The 21,193-nt window shown below is 44.3% G+C and overlaps 1 protein-coding gene across 3 annotated transcripts; it reads right to left on the reverse strand.

The window, feature by feature from the left end:
- Window positions 1-529: 529 nt before the first annotated feature.
- On the reverse strand, window positions 530-13,977 carry LOC103154889 (potassium voltage-gated channel subfamily D member 2-like). 3 transcript variants are annotated; one of them, XM_016663170.1, is made up of 2 exons: window positions 13,959-13,977; window positions 530-1,818 (listed from the first exon to the last, which is right to left on the reverse strand). In XM_016663170.1, the coding sequence occupies exon 2, from the start codon at window positions 1,792-1,794 to the stop codon at window positions 679-681; it is 1,116 nt and encodes a 371-aa protein (XP_016518656.1). In that variant the 5' UTR covers window positions 1,795-1,818; window positions 13,959-13,977; the 3' UTR covers window positions 530-678. The 3 variants fall into 3 exon arrangements, with proteins under 3 accessions (XP_016518656.1, XP_007576395.1, XP_016518655.1); XM_007576333.2 differs by lacking the exon at window positions 13,959-13,977 and adding an exon at window positions 2,147-4,770 and having other exon boundaries at window positions 530-1,891; XM_016663169.1 differs by lacking the exon at window positions 13,959-13,977 and adding an exon at window positions 1,999-2,140 and having other exon boundaries at window positions 530-1,891.
- Between the last annotated feature and the right edge of the window lie 7,216 nt (window positions 13,978-21,193).

The following is a 21,193-nucleotide window of genomic DNA, read 5'->3' on the forward strand; positions in this document are numbered from 1 at the left end:
TTTTAAAAACTTCAGGATGTTGCAAGAAGTTGCAACATCCTGAAGTTTTTAAAACGGTTCACTTTGTAATGCAATGTTTGTTTTTCACTCATTAAAATATCAGATTTATTGGTCTTTTAAGTTGAACTGCAGCATTCTTCGTTTAGCCAGCTGGAGAGGCAGTGTGCAGCAACATGTTGAGTGGTTTTTACTCAACGCTTCATAGAGGTGGGCAAAGATCTTGTGTGGCATCCTCTTAATAACGCTTTAAACTGTAGAAACAGGGCGGTTTGGAAAGCGAAAACTTTGAAATCCTTGGTGACAATCACAGTAAGGTCAGACTTAGACTGGATTTATGACACACTGCATAGAGATGAAGACTGTGATTTGTGAAACCTCTTTATGGAGAAAAAAAGATAGATTCTCTCTATTCTCATAAAAATGGTTAAAATATACATCTAGCTTTCAATGCATACACATATAAATAGTTCAGATCAGATCAATGTTTTTGGTTGTTAATGTTTCTAAAAAGTTTTTAGTCCCCCCCCTCCCCCCCTTCCAAATAGTCTAGTCTCTTATCCTCTGGGTGGCAATCAAGCAAGAATCACCACTGCACATCTATATAACAATATTTCACCTAAGCATCCTGCAAAGCTTTGAGGGGTGGAGGACTTTCAGAAACTTGTGTGATATATCCACCTACCCCAGTGTTGTCATGGTGACGATGGTGTACCAAAAGGCTGCGGGGATGCTGGTGAACTTGGTTGCTGTGGAGCCTTTCTCTGCATAAAACATGACCGTGGCGAATATAATGATGGCCATGGTGAGGGAGAAGAGGAGGAAGCCCAGCTCGGAGGCGCAGCTCTTCAGGGTGTAGCCCAGGATGCGCAGCCCCGCGGAGTGCCGGGAAAACTTGAAAATCCGAAAGACGCGGAAGACCCTCAGCGTGACGAACGCCCCGCTCACCTGGTCGTTGTCGGTCATGACCAGGCCGATGTAGTACGGCATGATCGCCACCACGTCGATGACGCTCATCACGCTCTTCATGAACTTGCAGCGGCTGGGGGCGGCGATCAGGCGGAGCAGGTACTCGACCGTGAATATCATGACGCACGCCGTGTCCAAGCAGAAGAAGGCGAGCGCGTAGCGGTCCCCGCAGGACACCTCCTTGGACCTGTTGGGCAGAGTTCCGCACGGCACCGTCTCCACCACGTTGGCCATCACCGAGATGGCGATGAAGAAGCCCGTCACATAGTAGAACACCAGCGCCAGGGTGCTGGTGTGCGGGTTTTCAAAAGCCCGCCACAGATACTCCCGGAACGTCAGATTCACCGGCGCGACGTCGTTGTTCATGTCCATCTCCTCGTCGTCCTGGAGCCGCTCCGCGTTCTCGCGCCTCCGGTCCTTGTACTCCTCGTAGCAGCAGTCCCCGATGATCTCGGGGATGATGCCGAAGAAGGCGAGCTCCTCGTCGTACGCCGATATGCACTCCTGGCGCGGGTAGTGCAGCTTGCCCGTGCGGTAGAAATTGAGGATGTGCCTGAAGATGTCGGGGTCGCGGTCGAAAAAGTACTCGCTGGTCTCCTCGTGGAAGAAGAAGTCCCTCTCGGTGCTCCCCAGCAACGTGTCCGGGTACCTCTCCAGCGTGGTCCGCCACGTCTGGAACTTGGTGCCGCTCACGTTGAGGATGATGAGTCCGTCCTGGGCTTTCCTCTTGTCCTGGGGAGGGATGGGCATCGGGGTGCTCGCCACGGGCATCCACCCGATGGCCGCCGCTCTGGCGAAGGGAAGCCATGCCGCTACACCTGCTGCCATGCTGACCTGTAGTGGTTTTTTTTGTTGTTTTTTTTTGTCTTTTTAAACGACCCTTCTCCGCTTGTCACAGTGCTACGGGCTCAGAGATAGATTGCATCTGCAGGAGGAAGAGCAGATAGAGAGAGAAGCTCAGCGAAACAGAATATTAAAAAAAGAGGGAAAAAATAGAAAACAATCACTTATTTTGTTTTCTACCGAGCCTACCCGGTCTTCTCTAACTGTTGTGTTAAAGCCCACTCTTTGCGGCAGAATATCAATTAGATTCCCAAATCTTCATCCAACAATAACCGGGATTTTAATTCCTCTCTCTGTCTCCCTTTGGAAATAAATCCAAGAAAAGTAAAAGACCCACCATAGAGAAGCTCCATCATTAATCTGCGTCCGCGGTGAGGTCAATAAAACACTAATCCTCGGAAGAGAATATTTGCAATCCCGCCAGCCATCTATTGCCCACTGCAGCCAGACGATTGAAGAGAAGAGGAGGGGGTAAAAAGAAAAAGAAAAAAAAGGGAGAACTGCTGTAACGTTGCATCAACAAGTTAAACAATTGAAGCGGCGGACTCCGAGCGGAGAGTGGTCGTTTGTCCCTTCTTCGCCGATCCGCAGGGCTCCTGTGCAAAGGTTTTTTCCCCTCTCGCTGCAGATACTCCTCAGCAAACTCATGTTCCCTTTTTTCGCTCGTCGACTGCAAGACCACCTTCCTACCCCTCCTCGCCTCCCCCCTTTTCTCAGCTCAGAGCAGTGGCGAGATGAGAGGAAAATCGGATGCAGAGAGAAAAAGAGAGAGGAGAGAGAGAGAGAGGAGCGGTCCTTCCTGCACCCTGAAATTCCTCTGCTTGCCTTGCTTCAGCGTGTGCATGGGGAGCTGTTCAATGCGTAACTCTGGTCCAAGTAGGCGGTGAATCTCCTGAAGCTCGACTTTAGATTTGTGCTTGGAGTTTGTTTTTTTGTTTTTCTCCCTCCAGGATGGATCAACAGCGTCTGCAGTTTACCTGAGATATCATGAAGTCCAGTGAAGGGAAACGGAACAACAAGTTTTTCTCCATATTTTGTTTTTCTCCTCGTATTTAAATCTGACCCTGACGAGATGTTGTTGCTTTTTTTTTATTATTATTATTGAAATATAACGTGTTTCCCACATTATTCTTATGCAGGTTGGAAAAGCATAATTTGATTTAAGTAAACAATGAAAAAATAATGTTCCTGGTTGAGATGAATATATTAAAAGCAAATATGAGTATGAACAACTTTGTGGATTTCTGCACGTTTTCCTGTGTAATGCCACATCTCTCCACAAATCTCAGTCAGTCCTCCATCCATTCATCCTCCATCCATCCATCCATCCACAGTTTGCTCTGACATTGGGTGGGACTGGAGTCATTTTCACAAAACAGAAGAATTCAAATAAAAACACTTTATAAAATGCTTGAATGAAGCTCTCGTCTCGTCTCCTGCGGATTCCTAATCCGCTTCCCGAGAAAAATAGCTTATGAGAAACACGTGAACTGCACAAGAGATCTGAGAGTCCTGACGCATGTGCTGTTGTGTGATCAGTTAGATAACATTGACCATGTTCTCACTTTATTAAAAAAAAAAAGAAAGAAATGTGGGTGGGTCTGTGTTTAAGAAATAAAGACAGCTGTGAGAATTATCAGAGAAGATGTGCTTATAATGTGGTTTAGATGTTTGCAATCAGCTGAATATTAAAAGAAGCAGAGCTGATCAATTTCCTTCGCTTATGGAAGGTCGGCTGAAGGTCAGACGAAGGACAGGCGACGCACCGTGAAGTCTTCAGAGGGGCGATGGGGTGATCAGGGTAAAATAAACGAAAAAAAAATCAAAATTATCATCCCATCCATCTGTTTATTTCCCCATCCGTTTATCCGACCACTGCCCATGAAAATCCATGGGACAAACTTTTGTATTTGTGCCTTAAAAACAGCCTGAAAGGAAGTGAGGGGAAAAACTCCAACTCCGGAAAGGTGTGGAATGTTTTGACGTGAAAAATGTGCAGGAGCGCTCTTTTCATATCGGCGACAAACGATAATCAATATTGTCTCATGAACTGCGTTGTTCTGTTACGCTGCTGAATGGCTGTAAAGGTCAACATCATTGGGCTACACCAATCCGCTGACATTTTCCAAAATAACTATAATCAATGAAAAGCACACGCCTCCACCCCCCTCCTCCTCCTCCTTCTTCTCCTCCTCTGTGCTGCAGCGGCAGGGCAGCCTCCCACAGATCTGCAGACAGCTGTGGCCCCCGGGGAGCCGCCGTTGTCTGGATTCGGCCTCACATATCGGAGCGCTCACGCCGAGCGAGCTTCAGGCACTTCTAAGTGCTTCCGGAGATGCTTCAGCACCACGGACAGCGCCGGCGCTTTCAACGCTTTATCTGTTCTGATGAATCGGCTCGGGAGTCGTGCCAGTGAGGACCGGCGAAAATGGATGGCCGCTCCGGATGAGGTGTGGCACATCCACCGCAGCCGTTGCTCTTATTTAATCTGCGGGCAAACGAGCGGGACGCGGACCCCTGCTTTGCCCCGGGACAGTTTTGACGGGTGTAGCTGTCTGGCTGATGGACACGTCAGATGCTGCAGCAGTCAGACCTTTGGCCTCCTGCTCTCCAGACCTTCAATCGGCTCACACAACATTCACACCCCCACCCTCTGGTCCCCTCTGGCACGGTGCAGCGTGTTGCTTTCTTTTTTTTTTAACTCTTTTTATTTATTTATTTATTTATTTTGAAGGCTGAATGCACTGAGCTGTCAGAAGTCCCATTAGTGTATGCTGTGCATGTCAGCGCACACCCAGTGTTCAGTTTGAGCAGTCAGGCCCAGGGGCTATGTAATCATCAGAGCATTTAAATATTCCTAAGGTTGGCACCTGACAGAGGCAGGCCTGCTGAGCTTGATAGCTCAGGAGTTTAGTTTAGTGTTGTTTTTTTCACACCACAGATAGCTACTGTTTATGTTCTTTTCAAAAGAACAAAGGTATTACCTGGTGTTAAGGTTTTAAATGTTTTAAAAGGGTACAGTAGCAAACTGATGATGGATTTTTTTTTTACCTATTCTTTGGTAAAAGTCATTTTAATGAGGTGTTTAAAAACGGGCTGAAGTGACCGAAAGTTTGTTGCGTACAGTAACTCTTCATACTCGATGTGAAACAGTTTGAAAACTACAAGTGGCTAGCAACCATCAAGTCGACTGGCGGGTATAAATCGGATGCACGGATATGAACCGATCATGTTTTTCTTGACGGATACCGGTGACATCAGTGTTGGATTTTGACGTAATGTTTGTGATTTTTACCAAATCCCGTTTTTTTTTTTTTTTTTTTTATGTTAAGGACAATAATGCATAAAAACGTGTGTTGCAGGTTCTTTGATCGAGGTGGCAGTTCACGATTTAACAGAAAAGAAAAGGAATTACAAGACTCAACATTTATGCGTCAAACCACAAGAATCGAACCATGGTCAAATTCCACCTAAGCTCCCAAAAATATTCATCTGAAGCACGATGGCTGATGTTTATAGAAGAAAAATTATATCAGATCCCATCTGCGAAAGATATTCCCAAACAAACAAAAAAAAACAAAAAAAAAACAAAAAGAAAACAGCAGATTCTCAAATTTGGCCAATTTCTTGGTTATGTATTTTTCTGTCACAGTTTTGTGTTCACACAATCTAATTGCTGTATTACTAGTTTGGAATTTAAGCAAAGCAGTTTACTAACCAAACAATAAAAGAACCAAGCTATCCATGTCCTTGTTTTAGTTATTGTGGATTTTCCATCTCCAGACGTCGACCGGAGCTCCAAACCCCTTCGTTCCTTCGTGAATCAAACGGCCGCGCTGCTCCGCCATCTGATGAATGACACGGCGCCAGGCACCGACACACTCAGTGAAAAGCGCAGACTCCCAAGGTTGAGCTGCAAGGTGATTTCAGATGAATGGCGTCGACGCAGAGCAGCGCAGATTATTTCATTACTCCGTCTGTGTGTTTGTGGATTAGGGTCGTGCATCAGGTAATTAGTGCACGCGTCCTCAAAAAGGTTGAACGCCTTCTGTTGCCGTTTCTGCTGCGTGTTTCCTCTGGAAATCTGTTTGTGCCGAGGCGGTGTGGCGTTTAGGGCTGATGCAGTTGACGCTGGAATCTAAAACGACAACAAGAAAAAAAGAAGAAACAAGTCGCCGTGACCTGCAGTTAAAACTAAATTGCGTTCAAATCCTCGATCTGTCTGCCCAAATAATAATTGCTTGCATGTTAAACTTGACCAACTCTAAGGCTTTTGGGATTTGATGGGTTGTGTAACAGGATGAATTTTGTAAACAGGTTCTTTAGGGTATTTGTTGCTGGAACACAGAGGCAAGCACCCAAAACAAACCCAAACACACACACACACACGCACAAACACTGTCTGATGAGGTTTTAGACATCCGTGTGGGCTCTCACACACGCAGCCATATTTCCCTGCACTTGATGCTCTGACAGTAACAGACTGTCCGCTGTGTACACTAATGCAGCCCACACTGCTGCTTGTTTTCTGTTTTCTATATTTAGCCAGGCCCCGCTCAGTGATTGAGATGATTAAACAAATGAGTTCTCCTCCACTGGAGATGAGCCAAGCCTTGTTAAGAAAAGAAGCAAAGGTGCGCAGCGGTCGATTTCATTCCGGTTTATTGAAAAGAAATTGCTGATTTTTAAATTTTTTTAACTGATTGAGGTTTTCGTGCGAGCTGAAGACGGAAACATCATTCTGACGGGTCTACGGTGCGAATACTTACTTTTATGAAGGGGGGGGTAATGCTATTAAAGTCAGCGCGGTGGCACGATGTTGTGCAGAAATTTGTTTTAACCTCAAAGTAACCTCAATATGGGGCACTTTAAGAGGACGCGGGTTCACGACAGGCAATATGAGGGTATTAAATAAAGTACCGACGGGGTGAAAAGCGAGGATCGCACAACTGGAGGGAAATATTCCTGCAAGGAGAACAAAAGCAGGCCAATTCCAATTTATCCCCAGACTAAGACTCGGAAACACCCCCGGTGTGTTCCATGAAACGCCGCTAATGAAGTCATGAATCGTCCTCGTGACCTCACAATGACACGCCGGTATCTGCAGGTGAACGGGCACACAAGCCGAGCGGCACCGCCTCCCACCACGTTATCTCCCTCAGCTGCCTCTGCCTCCTCTTGGCTCTAATGAGTTATTGACCCCCTGCGGATGTGTAAAATAGAGTAGGTCCTCATGGTTCTTTATTGCGTATGGCAGCTGGTGCGGTGGCTTCTGCATGCATGCACGCGCGAGTGCGTGTCCGCCAGACAGACATGCACGCTGGAGAGCACGGCGGTGTGTGCCTGTGCGCCGTGCTGCAGGGAAGGGAGTCGGCCGGAGTGGCGGGTTGATCCAGAGGAACTTTGCGGATAATGTGTAATTTATCCACCGCTGGCAGCCGGATAACTGCAAGTTTGCAATATGGATATGAATGCCTCCCAACACTTGTAGTGCTCTCCATGTAATTTCTCATTACAAGCGTATTTGCTGTATCACAGGTCTCTGCTGGCACTAGACAAAAGGTCAGCAAGTCCAACCGTATGCATCCATCAGTATTAAACACTAATTTAGCAGCTAAATATTTTTCATTTTATGAATTTAAGTCCTATAAAACACTGTCATTTAAAAGGAGGACTACATATTTCTACTACTTCCCTAATTTTCTTACAATCCATTCCTGTCCCAGTGCGTTTGTGTTTAGCTGTGTCTCTGTCCTGGAGTGTCCTCTCTGATCTTCATTTCTTATGAAACGTAGTCTAAGCTCCGTGTTTCATTGTTTCGCTGTGTCTCTATTCTGGACAGAACTGTCATTTTTGTTGTTGTTCACTATTTCCCACTGTTCACCTGGTGAATCTGCGTCTCTGTCTTGGATGGAAACATTGACGAAGCGACAGCTGCCACTAACTTTCTGTACTTCCCTCATTTATATTTACTAAAGTAAGTGGCCCAAAGCTTTTGCTGTTCAAATGTAGCTTTGTTTGAATTTATTTCTCATAAAAAAAGGTCAGTCTGACTCATTTGACTTTGCATCTTTTTCTAATCTTTCTTCCCTCACCAGTTCTCCTGGCGAGGGATTTTTGAATCACCCAATTATTATGAAATTAGTTTGTTTTCTATCCAGCACCTTCTTTCTGTATTTATAGGTAGATGTAGCCTTTCAAGAAATATTCATAGAAGGTAAAACCAGCGGGGTTTTTTTTTTTTTTCTTTTTACTGCGATTTTGTTCCTCGCAAATATATAAAATATATATATACACTGCAGCATGTGGGGCTTTGAGACATTCTGAAAAATACACACCGACTCCTACAACTGCACAAGGCCAGGCACGTCAGCTGGAGAAAAAAGAAGGGGAAAAAAAAATCTACAGCATGGCTATTAAACCAAACTGAACTTTTCCCCCTCTTGTCTGTTTTATTTCCAACGGTCTTGCTGCAGTGCAGGGAAAGAAATACAGTATGTGGGGCTTGGTGCATAATGTGTAATTAAAAGCTAAAGGCCCCCACTTAGCAAACACTTGCTGCAATAGTAATTCTTTGCAAGGACATTGCATTGTTCGGATGTGCTGAACTCATTAGCGGCGGCGGAGCGGGGCGAACAGATGCCACGCGAGCATTTAAAACCAACGCTTTTAACGGGTTCAAAATGCCTCCACGTCCACAGTCTGAAATTGAAATAAAGCTCTTTTTTTTTTCTTTCTTTTTTCTTCTCTACGGTTTATTCCCTGCGTGGCAAGTGTTGGAACCTTTACGCTTCGGCTGCCTCTCTGCAGCAGAGTGATGGCTGAGATAAATGCAGAAATTAACCTCGGAGTTGTGCTCAGAATCGGATTCGGCATCAGCTGGCGTATTCAGGGTTCACTGTTCATCACCAGAGCACATCGCTTTATGAGACGTTCATGCCGGAGCACGAGGGATGGTATCCAAGATACGAGATATAAAAAAAAAAATAAAAAAAAATGTTATCTAATCTTCTTACCGTTGAAATAATGTTTGTTTGGCAGATGTGAGGCTCCATTTCACTGGATCGCCATCAGCGTTTTATTGCCATTTCAGCTGATTGATACTTAAATGTCACTGGATTTGCCGCTGCTGGCTTAGACGTCCGAGAGTTACTCAATCTGGATTGTGGACCTGATTTCGGTTGCCTTTGAGGGATAATCTGACTGTAGCGGACCATAAGTCTCATTCCTGCATCTCCTTGTTCATGCGATTTTTTTTTTTTTTTCCCGCTCATTTCCGGAGACTTTTGTCTTGAAGGCCCCGCAGTGTAAGCTTTAATTCCTAGATTACTGTCACTGTCATCGTTACGAGCGACCGACAGTAAGGTAAAGGAAGGGTCAGCGAGGGATTGAAGCATGTGGCCGGGTTGTTTATTTGGGCGGTGAGACTGTGGGCCTCTCCTGATGTCATTTGTCAGGACTCTGCATTGGCTGGCCCAACCGGTGACATTTGCTTTCCCACCATGTGGCCCCTGTACTTTGAGGCCAGATGACAGATGACGCCTCCAAAGCAGAAGACACACACACACACACACACACACACACACCAAAATATAAAAAAAAATACTCATGCACACTCACCGTCAAGTTTCTCATTTCTCAGCAGCAGAGCTGGTTGGGGACTAAGCAGGCGAACGATTTATCACCCAAAATGATTTATAAAGTCCTGATTGAATGCCAGAAAGCAAACTTGGAGGGAGGGGGGGAGAAGAAGAAAAAAAAAGAGAGACAAAAAAAAAAAAGTAGTGGTATTATGATTGGTGCCGGCTAGATCGATGCTTCCTTCTCTCTGTGAGCCTCATCCTGTTTGTGCAGGGTGAAATATCATCTTGAAGGCACAGTGCAGAGCTCTTACACCTCCTCCTTTTCTCGTGGACTGCAGAATTTCTTTCTTATTCACTCACTGTCTCTTTTCCGCCCCTTTGCCGGCTTGCCTTGGTATCTTTCAGCAGCATGAAGGGAGGATTTGTCACCTGTGAGAGGCAACAACCAGCGAGTAAGGGTTTGTCACTGGAGCAGGTGTGCTGTGATTAAACCAGGAGAAATTAATGTTGAAAGGCAAACTTCAAACGGCGCAGTGGGACTGAGCGAGTTACTGCTCAGTCTGGAAACGTTTGGAATGTGATGGATGTTTTTCCAGCTCTAGATAAGTTCGGAAAAACTCCGCACAAAAATATTCTTGTTTCTACTTTTTTTCTGTCTCATTGACTAAAGGCGGTATCATTCCTTCCTTCTTTCCTTGCTCCCTTCTTTCCTTCTCTCCATAGTTCCTTCCTTCCCTCCTTCTTTCCTGCCTTTCTTCATTCTTTCCTTCCTTACTTAGTTCCTTCTTCCCTTCTTTCTTTTCTGTCTTTCTTCCTTTTTTCTTCCCTCGCTTCCTGTCCTCTTCATTTCCTTCCTTCCTATCCCTTTGATTATAAACCGTATCATTCCTTCCTTTCCTTACTGTTAAAATATCTGTCATAAATTCACACACAGTTCAGTGAACGCAGCAGCAGGAGCTGCGAAGATATTGTGTATTGCAGACTTCTGCCCAGGTCCCTCTTGAAAATGAGATCTGGATCTCAACGGGGTTCACCCGGTTAAATAAAGGAAATAAAATAAAGGAAATAAAATAAAGGAAATAAAATAGAAAAAGTTTGGCGTCAGGAGCCTCGGTTCTCATTGCGACTGGAGGAAGCCGCCTCATTGTGAAGGAACGCGAAGAGTGACGAATCCTCCGGCTTTTTGTCTTTTGCAGATTTCATTACTTCGTCCCGCCGCTGCTTCCTGCGCGGCTCCCCGGACTGTAAGCTAAAGCATCGTCTCCCACGAGGAGGTGAGCCAAAATTTGACAAAACTGATCCAGCCGCATCGCTTATCGAGCTGATGTTCTCAGAAGGAGCAGCCTGATGGCGGAGGCAGGAAAATATACACATGGAGAAAATGATGAAACCGTGTGTCAATACGAATAGGCTGCATTGAGTTAATTTAAGTTAATGTAAATGGTGCATGAGTTTTAGTTGAGAGTCACCTCTCTCGGCGTCACCACTGATAAAGTCTCAGCTGTCTTAAAGCTGAACTTTAAATAACTTTTAAAGTTCAAGTATTGAGTCATCCCTCATTTCTCTGACATTCTTGTAATCCTTTAACGTGATCAATACTTTAGCAAAATCTTCCGAGTTTTTTTTTAAATTATTATTATTATTATTATTATTATTTTCATTGGGAACTCCACCATTAATTTTCGGTCCCAGTGTCTTGCCATTTTCGTAAATGTTTCTGTTTGTTAAGCTGCTTATTTCTGTCCAATAAATAATTCAAACCTAAAAAGCCTCTCAACTCATGAACCCTTGTAGTGTCAGCCTGGCGAAAAAGGTATTTTTAACTTGGATCTTTAGGGCCTTTGTTCGCCGCAGGCTGTCACAAAGATGCGGGTTGTTCTCATTTCTTTTGCTGAGTCTGTTAAAAAAAACAAAAAAACTACCAGCTGTAATACTGAACATGCACAAAATAGTCCTTAGCGCCACTAGAAGATATTAACAGATGGATGGTGCATTTCGGTTCCTGTGTCAGGATGAATTTTAGGACTCAGATAGTTGTTTTTATGCCTTTATATATTTTATTTCTTTCAGCAACTTGTCTACTTATCTAGACAAGTTGCAAGATCAATATAACTTCTTCTTCAACTGGACTTCTTCTCTTGTTTCTTGAAGATATATTGCTGAAAACCAGAGACTAGATTAGTCCACAGATAATTCCTGAACACAAACTCAGCCGTGCAGATGGAGTGCAGCAGGGAATGTTCTGGAGAGAAAAAACAAACAATACTAAACAGGACGATGGCGTACAAAGGAGCCAAGTCATCGGGTCAAGAGTCAGCTTACATCTCAAGGACAAGAGGCACTCTTTTGAGTACGGCGACGTGACCGTTTTGAGCGAGGAAACGTGTGGTTTGAGAAAATAGTAAACCGTCTACATTAAACATGAAAAACCAACACCGAACAGAGGATTTCATCTTTCCAACGCCTAGTCCGCAGCCCTGCATCGTCTCCACAGGTGTTTCTTCAGCAAGTCCCACCTTGAGACATGTGACCAAAGCTACGGGCGTCGTCAGGGAAACATCTGGATTGTCAGGGAAACAATAACCCAACCCTTGAGCTCAATTAAGGGTATAGACCCAGTGGCCTGAACGCCACATCAGTAACTCCGACGACCGTATCAGCGGGATTGTTCTCGCGACAATTCATAACCTTGTTACTTCCAGGCACAATCAGAACCGAAGGAGCCCACTGGACGAGAGATGAGACAAGAAAAGACGTCCAGCTGAGAACTTATGGTGTCCATGAAAGGAAATGTATAAAAGCATAAAAGTTATGGCTGTTTAAAAACTAATCACATATGTAATTCAGTGTAAATGTGCTTTTAATATCCTCACCTGATGGAAATTTTAAAGCATAGTCCTAAAAAAGAAAAGTGGGACCGATCACTCGTCCTGTTCATTGCACATCTGTTATATGCATGAGTTAGCAAGAAATATCTAAAGTCCTGACCTGAATTCAACAACAAACAAAAAAAAATTGCAATGCAAGGAAAGAGAGGGTGTTCTTAAATCAAGCAGACGTGTCATAGATGGAGTGCGGTACTGATGCGAAGAATATTTCTGAAGCTCACAAATACAGCGTTTCTTCTGTAACAGATTGCTCTTTCCTTCAAGAAGTCACTTTTTGTCTTTTCCGGCTGTTCACTTCTGATTATAATTCAGTGAACAAGTACACGTCTTCAGCGACTTTCAAAGGTGTCCACAATACCCAATGAGGTTCTCACAGTTTGCCACAGTTCAGGTTGTTTTATGTGGTAGACCGTCACAGTAGCATCAGTGTAAATCTGTTAATTTCTGGAATTGCTTCCTTTAAATGAAAGAATGTATTTTTATTCTTAAGCACTTAACTTCTGTTTTCACAACTTCTGAATATTCAGTTCCAAAAAAAAAAATAATAATAATTATATAGCATATATATATATATATTTTTTAAAGCTAATATCAATTCCTGTTCTGAGTTTGAATTTAACAAGGTGCTCAGTGAACAGGTGTGAGAACTGTATCGATCCTTTCGTTTACATCCGAGCCGATGCCAGTCGTACATTCACCCTCAAAGATGTATCTTATTTTACTGTTGATATATATGATCGTGATGCGAACAGATGTTTTCAGGGTAATAAATCCCCCGAGGGAGCCGAGTAATGAGCGCTTTTTAGCGACGAAAATGTACACACAGCCCAAGTTTAAAACACAACTGGAGGCATGAGTCATTAACTCAATGGAGACTCCACGGAGGACGCCACTGCCTCAGCCGTTAAAGAAAATCTTTACATGGAACAGCTTGAGACAAATATAATGACACATTTGAGTCTTGCACAAAGAGCGGCGCCACAAATGAATGGCTGAGCGTCGGCAGCTAATGAGATAACCTGCCTGTTGAAGATAAAGCCGAGGTGTTGGGGGTCATCGGCGGCGGAGCTGCTCCACTTGGATGGCGTAAGAGAGAGGAGGAGGAGGGTGTTAGGGGGGGCTGTGCCATCCTTTGAGGGCTTTTGTAATTAATCAAAGTCCCTCCTTTTAAACTCAACTATTTCGCATTTAACTTTATCTGCTCGTCTCCCACATGCAAAGCCCCCGCGTGTGATGTGAGCCCGTATCTTAATTACTCTCAGATCACTGATACCCCCCGCACACACACGCGCGCTCTGGCAAAGCCTCCTGAAGAGACAGAAAATCATTTTTACAGCCGGGGAGATAAGTCCCTGCGCTCCCTTTTAACGCCCTCGCCGCCACCGGCAGCCCCTCACCCAAAACCCGCCGTCAAGACGGTAATGCGGTGACAGGCAGCCGGCGAAAGGCCTTGTACTGATAATTCATCTGTTACACACGAGTAATGAGCGTCCCACACACACACCCGTGATAGATTTCAAACTGAGTCCTTGCACAAACATTTCAGTTTCAGACTACTGTACATCATTATTAAGTTATTAATGATGGCGGTTGCTGCATGTGGTCTGCTCGCAGGAGATGTTTCTCAAGCTGAGCGAAACGATCATTACCACATGTGTGTGTGTGTGTGTGTGTGTGTGTGTGTGTGTGTGTGTTTAGCATCAGAATGCAGGAACGCTAGCTTTCACTGATGCATCTTAGCGATCGCTAACCTCTGGGGCCGCTAATCTCTAAACATGTCCAGGGCGACGACATCAGTCACACACGGGCTTGCGCCAAAAGCCGGAGAGCCCAGCTCCTCTAAAGCTACTGTAAGGCTCTCAGCCTCGCCTTTAAATATCACACATCCTGGGAAGCCTGTTAAAAGTTTGTCGATAAATGTTTAATGTATGCTGTTACAGGCAATTAAGTATTTGTACACCCACAGGAGAGACGGCAGCTGCTGCAAAAGCTCCACTCATGAATATCCAAATGGGACAAGAGTCGAGCAAAACACGTGACCAAATCGCACCAAAAGTTAGAAACAGCTGTGCGCTGTTCGACCTGGTGCCAGGCTGGACGTGATCTCATGCAAAAGGTTCGCCATTCATTTGGAGCTTTTAATGATGCATTTAAGGCATTTGCTTTCCAGTCTGCAATGATGATCAACACAAACGACCTCAATGATTTTGCTTCTTATAGGTGAATGTTTGGGTAAAAATAAACATTGTTCTTTTATTTTATGAACTACTGACAACATGGCGGAGGTCAGACCTATGCCTCAAGCTTCATGTCACAGCCTGTCACAATGAACAATAAATCAATTAATCGCGTGATAAATTAAAAGAAACTCAATGATTTTCATTTGCTTGATTTATCGTTTTTTCTCTTTTCTTTCCGTTTTTACCAAAAACCGAATGATGAAAGTATTCAGTCTGGTGCTTTGGTCTCAGCTAGCACCTTTTAGGAAAGATCATTTTGTTTACAGAGACTTCATTATTCATTTTATTTGTTGTTTCTGATGTTTTCTTTATTCATTTTGGACATTTAAAATGTCTTCCAGTTCCAGTCTTTAAATGTTGGTTAGAATTTACATGTTATTGATCCTTGAGAACGTGTTCTTGCATTATTGTGCCATTATTACTATTATATTACTTGAAAATGGTCTCAAAGCAGCAACGATATTATAGTTTATCGCAGTAAGTTCTGGGACAATTTATCGTCTAGCAAAATTTATCAAGACAGGCCTATTCATGTTACTCCTTAAATCTGTCCCAAACCCAGTTTCAGTGCGTTTGACGTCGTTGACCTTTTGGGATACCCAGTGGGGTAAAAGTTTCAGTCATTCAGCTGTTATTGAAAGTGATGCTGAAGAGTCAGAGTGAGTTATACTCTGCTTGTTCAGACGCTCAGCATCATCCTGCAGTCGTACGACACCTACTGAGAGTCCGTTTTGTCGCCAGTGGTGCCACTGATGCAGGCGGACTGCACAAAGTGGGTGGAAAAATGAGCAGGGAGGACAACCTTGAAACTCTTCAGCATCAAAGCAAATCGAAAAACGACCATAGATGGAAACTCAACGGGATGCTTAAATAAAAACATTACCCTAAGCACATCGAAATGGGTTTCAGATTGGACAAATTACAGGAAGTCAACAAGTTAAAATGAGCTTTTCCGTTCCTGATGATAGGAGTGGTCAAATATCCATGCAGAGTGATGAAAAGGGCCGCTTTGATGCATTCATTCATGTGTTCGCATCAGCGTGTGCTGGCTTTTGAGTGTGTACGTCTAATTTTCACCGTGTGTGAATTGGACAAGACGCCTATCTTAAATTCAGACTCGCACAGCGTGTTCTGTGCCAATGCGAGTCAGAAGTGTATGTAAAATTCTGACTGGCGCTGTAAAATTGTGGCGGATGAAAGTGAAACATTTTGATATGCAAAGCCTCGCGGTTCTTTATCTGCAAAAGGAGAGGAAAGTGCCAGAGGGCAATCCTCGGGCTTTGGAGAGTAGCTTGAGGGCTTTGCTGACAACACAAGCATGTGGTTAAATTAAATGTGAGGCTGAAATAAACACTAGTGAGCAACCTAAACCCAACCCGTGTTATTAAATGTCGCAGATTTCCTCTTTCTGATCCGCCTGAGACGATATAATGTCGTAAAAGCTCCCCACGTTTTCTCCGTGCCGTCGTGTACGCTTGGTAGAAATTAAAAATAGCAAAACCGCTTTTTTATTTTATTTTTTTAATTACAATTTAGGATTCTCATTAAGACTGGCCTCACCACCATGAGCATAAACATCAGAAGACCAACTGTTACTGCGGAAAATGCAGTCCAAATACTCACCTGCTTGTTTCCCCGACCGGCGGATGAATCAGCCTGCAGTTGTCTAATCACCTCCTTTCACTCCTCCAGCTTGTTACGGGCTAATCACGCTCATTTGAATGGCTCACATGTGTAATTACTGCTGTCAAGCAGTCCCGGGTCTAACAGGTCAGTTTGCTCGGAGCGTCGGGTCCATTATAAAGACGATAACTTATGATCATAGCTGTAGGCTGGCTGCAGCACTGCAGCCCAGGGGAGCAAATGTCAGGCCGTCTCATTGGGGGAAATAAAGTGTTTGTTTAACACGGAACGAGGTTAGCGTTGCTTTTGATTAGCATAAATGGCCATAACTCATTTACGCCTCGTCAGTAGGCTGCTGTTTTCCAATCAGCGGGTTTCGCTCGAACCTCGGGAGGCTCTAATGAGGCGGGTGGTAGGGCAAACACACACCTCACCTCACACACCTCACCGATTCACCTACAGCAGCTCGCTCTGCCCAGGTCAGCTTGGACGGCTCCACCAAATTCTGGATATCATTGGAAAAAGAAGAACGTAACTCCCAAAGTTGACGCGCTAATGTTCCTGGCCTAGTCGCTACGGTCCTGTTTCGCTTACCTGGAAGATGCCAATTGACGTGAAAAGTTCTTCCAAGGATGAGATTATAGAGAATCCACTAATCACTGCGTAGCCCTCACGTTGTTTCTGATTGGTTGACCGCTCCTTCGTGACTCGAACTGGACTCCTGAGTCCATCAAGAACCAGGCGAACTCGGACGGCGAAGTTGTTTTTATGATTTCTTATTCCACCCGTTTCATTTCGTCCAGACATACCTTATGCATTAAACATCAAATTTAAAATGAAGAAGCTCGTGACGGAGCTGGAAGGGTAAATTGCGTCAGAGAAAACGCAAACTCCAGTCGTTGGCATGCAGTCAGCGTAAGGCAGGGCAGGCCGCCATCTTTTTTTTTTTTTTTTTCAAATAGCACATGAATCCGTGTGCTATTTGCAAAAAAAAAAAGATGCGTTTTTAACCGGAAATCATGTTTACTTCTTTTTTTTTTTCTCAGATGCCTTATAAGAATTTAATTACTTTAAAGCATCATGGAAGAACGGCAGTCATATATAGCAGAAATAACTCCACATCAGGCGGGCAGCTGGGGGCTGGAGTGAATCATTCCAGTGTTTTTGCTGAACTGATCACAGCGCAGACAGATTGAGCATGCCACGGTCAGTTGATGTACAAGTAAAATGTCCCCACAAGGCCTGACCGCCGCTCTGGCCTTTAACGTGGCTTCGGACTCTTCCATTTCCTGCGTGACGTTACATTTAAGGGAAATACGGGCTCACTTGACTTGCAAGCTGAAATCCATCGTGCGTCTAAAGTTACTTGCTGAAAAGCAGGAGGATGGACTTTATTTTTTCAAACTAGGTAAGATTCTCAGATTGTTCAGAGGGATTTCATGTGTATGGGTTTGTGTACACGGACGAAAAAATGCCTCCTGCACGGCTTTGTGCACCGGTTTGAATTCCCTGGTCATAACCGATACCAAGAGCATGAAAATGGCATCGGTGAGCACGGATTTCTTTTGAAACATTTATGTTGAGCCCCGCAGGCCAGCAAGAGTCCTTGTTGGGCAAAGTTCTCATCCATTCCTCGGTTTATACTTTTTTTCCATCTTCTTCTAAGATTGCGCTCTGGGATGTAGGTGGATGCTGAGTGGTGTTTGGGAACAAGTTCCTTTATTATTCAGTTTTGACCACATGCGGCAGCAAAGTTGTACGTGTGGGCAAGTTGACATTGACGTATGCTCGGATGTGAGCAAACCATAATGTCTTCTGCGCTCAAGCTTCAAAGAGTTATTCTCTGCTAAGGTTTTTTTTTATCCTTTCATGGCTCCACTTCATGTCTACCACTGTCAGTGTCGTTGCCATGTGCAGTTGCAACGCAGGTTTTTCATGATGGAATCCTCACGGACATTGTGGATGCATACATATTATATATATATGTACATATATATACAATTTGTATATGCAGTATACATTTGTATTTTTATACTACGTATATTACAGTAGAATGATCGTTCACTGGTCTTACGTCAGGTTTGTTTTTTAAGTTTATAAGTCTGATTTCTAAACATGAAAATAATTTCATCTAAGCGTCGCAACAAAGGTAATGAAGTACTTGTTTTGACTTATAACAAAGTGAAAGCTCAGGGTTTTTTTTTTTTTTTTTGCAATTTTGCGGGCAATGGGAGTGCATTAGGAGACGATGTATGTAAATAGGCTGTTTTTTACTTAGGCTGCAGAAAGTGACACCCAGAGGATGTGCTGCACTCTCAGGACACCTACTAGTCTTTTTTTCCCCCACTTTACCTTTAACTCCCCGTTTCCTCCTCGCGCTTCTCTTTTACTCCATCACCATGCTCCCAAGAGGTGAAAAGAACCGAGCTCTGAACTGCAAGGAGAGAAGAGGAGAAGGAGGAAGTGAGAACAGGGGAGAGCAGAAATTCACAAGTTGTTTGACTACGATGTGTGTGCACGCACGCGCGTGTGTGTGGTGAGAGAGAGAGAGAGAGATCACTGCATGTGTGTGGGGGGGAAATGTTTTACAGACAGACATCTGGGGATGCTCTGCAGCCAGGGGGGCTTTAAGCCGCCGTCGAGTTGAGAATCTAAGACGCGGTGCAGATCTGCAGCTGAACTGCACCAGCGTTACGGCTGGTTTATGGACTAAGCTCGTCCAATCAGAGCTCTAATTAAACCGGAGCTGCGAAGGAACGGTGAGAGAGTGTTGTTTACTGGAGCCAAAAGACTGCAGTGTGAACGTGTGCTGCAGCACCATGTTGACATGGCTGTTTTATTATGAGCAAATAGCTGGCTCTCTCTTTTTTTTTTTCCTCTTCCTTCTTCTTTTTCTTCTTCGTCTTTCTTGTGTCTTCCCTGCTTAAAAGAATCTCGGTAAGGAAGACCCAGGAGGCTGCACATTCTATTTCATTTCCATTTGAAAAACGGCGCAGAGGAAATGACAAATGCGCGAGGCCTGCCGAGAAGCCTTCGGGGCGCTAATGTAAATAACAGAAATTAATCATCTTCTCCAAAGAGGGAGGAACACGCCTCACAGTCGCAACAAAGGTCGCAAATCCGGCCCAAGCCTTAACGTCCTCCGAACGAGAAATGACAGACTTCTGACACTCGGCTAATGCTTAACTGTGTGGTCTGTGGGCTTTAGCATGCGCATGTTTGCACACTGATTTCAACATAGTAGTAGCATCTCTAGTGCTTGAACTTTTTTAAAAATGTGTTATTTTGTTTTAACATTTCCAAAGATTTGTTTTAAATTCAGTATCAGTGTACCAAATTAGTTCCTTCAGTGCGTTTTTGTTGTTGTTCTTTTTGATTCTACATGATAGACAGACAAAGAGTACAATTGTAACGTAAATGTATACAAATAAAAATCAGAAAAGTGTAGCACCCCTAAATGACATCAAATGTAACCAACAGTCTTCAGAGGTTATCAAATCAGCAAAACTAATGTCCTAGTCAAAGTCCAGACCAAGACTCGATGAGTGAGGCATTTACCAAAATGTTTATCGAGACAAAACACCTATTATCGCTTCGTTTTGTTGCCCTTTCAGATAAAAATCCCAATGAAACACTAAAAGTGAACGGTTCCAACATGAGAAAATGGGGGAGAAAAGAAAACATCCAGGAGGCATGAATACTTTATGTATCTGCAGACGTGTACGTTTACGTGTTTCCACATATCCCACAATCCCCGGCCGTTAAGCTCAAGTGTTTGTTTGGCCGCAGAGCGGCTTCCTGCTTTGAAGCTGAACCGTTCACTTTTACCTGACAGCAAATAGTTGAGCAGAACCAATTTAATCTTGTTTTGCAGCCTGGGATGACACCGAGGCAAAATGAGGCAGTGAGGCTTGTCCCAGCTCCTGGTGGAGGTAGTCACTAAAGGCACCCATGCACTGAGCAAGAAAAAAAAAAGAAAAAAGAAAAAGATGGTAATTGCAATGTGTTTATTTGAACTTTATAGTCATCATGGGAAGCTGTGGCAACACAGTGTGGAATTACCATACCCGGGGTGCAGACACGCCGCAGCTCCCTCCGACGTAGTCCAACAGCTTCCAGGGAAACTAATTTGCAGCTTGGGAAAATACCACCTGACAGATCGATTCACCGGTTATACTCACAATTAATGGACGACTCGCTCTCATGGAACAAAAAGAATCCCCCGGCTGGCCAGATTTGGCACAGGGGGAAGGGGAGAACAAATGTTGCTCTCTTATATCTCATAAATGTCACAATTAAAAGTAACCACAAGCTCTGTGTACATCACGATTCCTCTCAGGGGACGGCTTGGCATTTGGACAATCCTGTTGGGTTGCTCGTCGCTAAGAAAACCAAGTGTTTTTATTCTTTCTTTCTTTCCAAAGAAACTGTGCATTGCAGCACTCCCAAATCTCATTTGCAAACAAAGGAAGAGGCATTTGCATAAGGCATAAAGCACGGCAGAATGTTGCATGTGTATTCTTAGCATGCAGGAGGTGCTAAAATAGCTGTTTGCAATGAGAGGGATCTATACATAGAGCTGGTCTGAGCTGAAGTGTTGTTGGTGGCGAGCACACACCAGCTGTCAGTGTGAGGAAAGAGAAGAAAATAGCTTTCCATCGTGGAAGGAGGAGAGAGAGTCGATCGACCACAGAGAAGGCGGTCTGTGAATCTGTCGTAGATTTTTCAGCCGAATTCACACCAAAATCACCCAGGGGGGATCGGTGTGGTTCACCCGCCCTAACAGCTCCTCTGTGTCTCTCCATTAGCCTTTTCTCTTCTCCATTTCACGGCTGCTTCGACGATGCAAACGTCCACAGGAGTGTCCTCCTTTTAACCCTTGTCCAGAGAGTCCAGCTGAACTGGGAGGGATAAACTGAACCTGACCCCATGTGGACCAGGCTGAGTGACTGACGGTCTGGGCTCCGGATTCTCAGCGGCAACCAACTCCTCCTTGACCATACATGCATAAATGCAATAGATAACTTCTTCTTTTTTTTTTTTTTTTCAG

This window comes from Poecilia formosa, unplaced genomic scaffold (assembly GCF_000485575.1).
Source record: "Poecilia formosa unplaced genomic scaffold, Poecilia_formosa-5.1.2 Scaffold405, whole genome shotgun sequence".
In the NCBI taxonomy this organism is placed as follows: Eukaryota; Metazoa; Chordata; class Actinopteri; order Cyprinodontiformes; family Poeciliidae; genus Poecilia; species Poecilia formosa.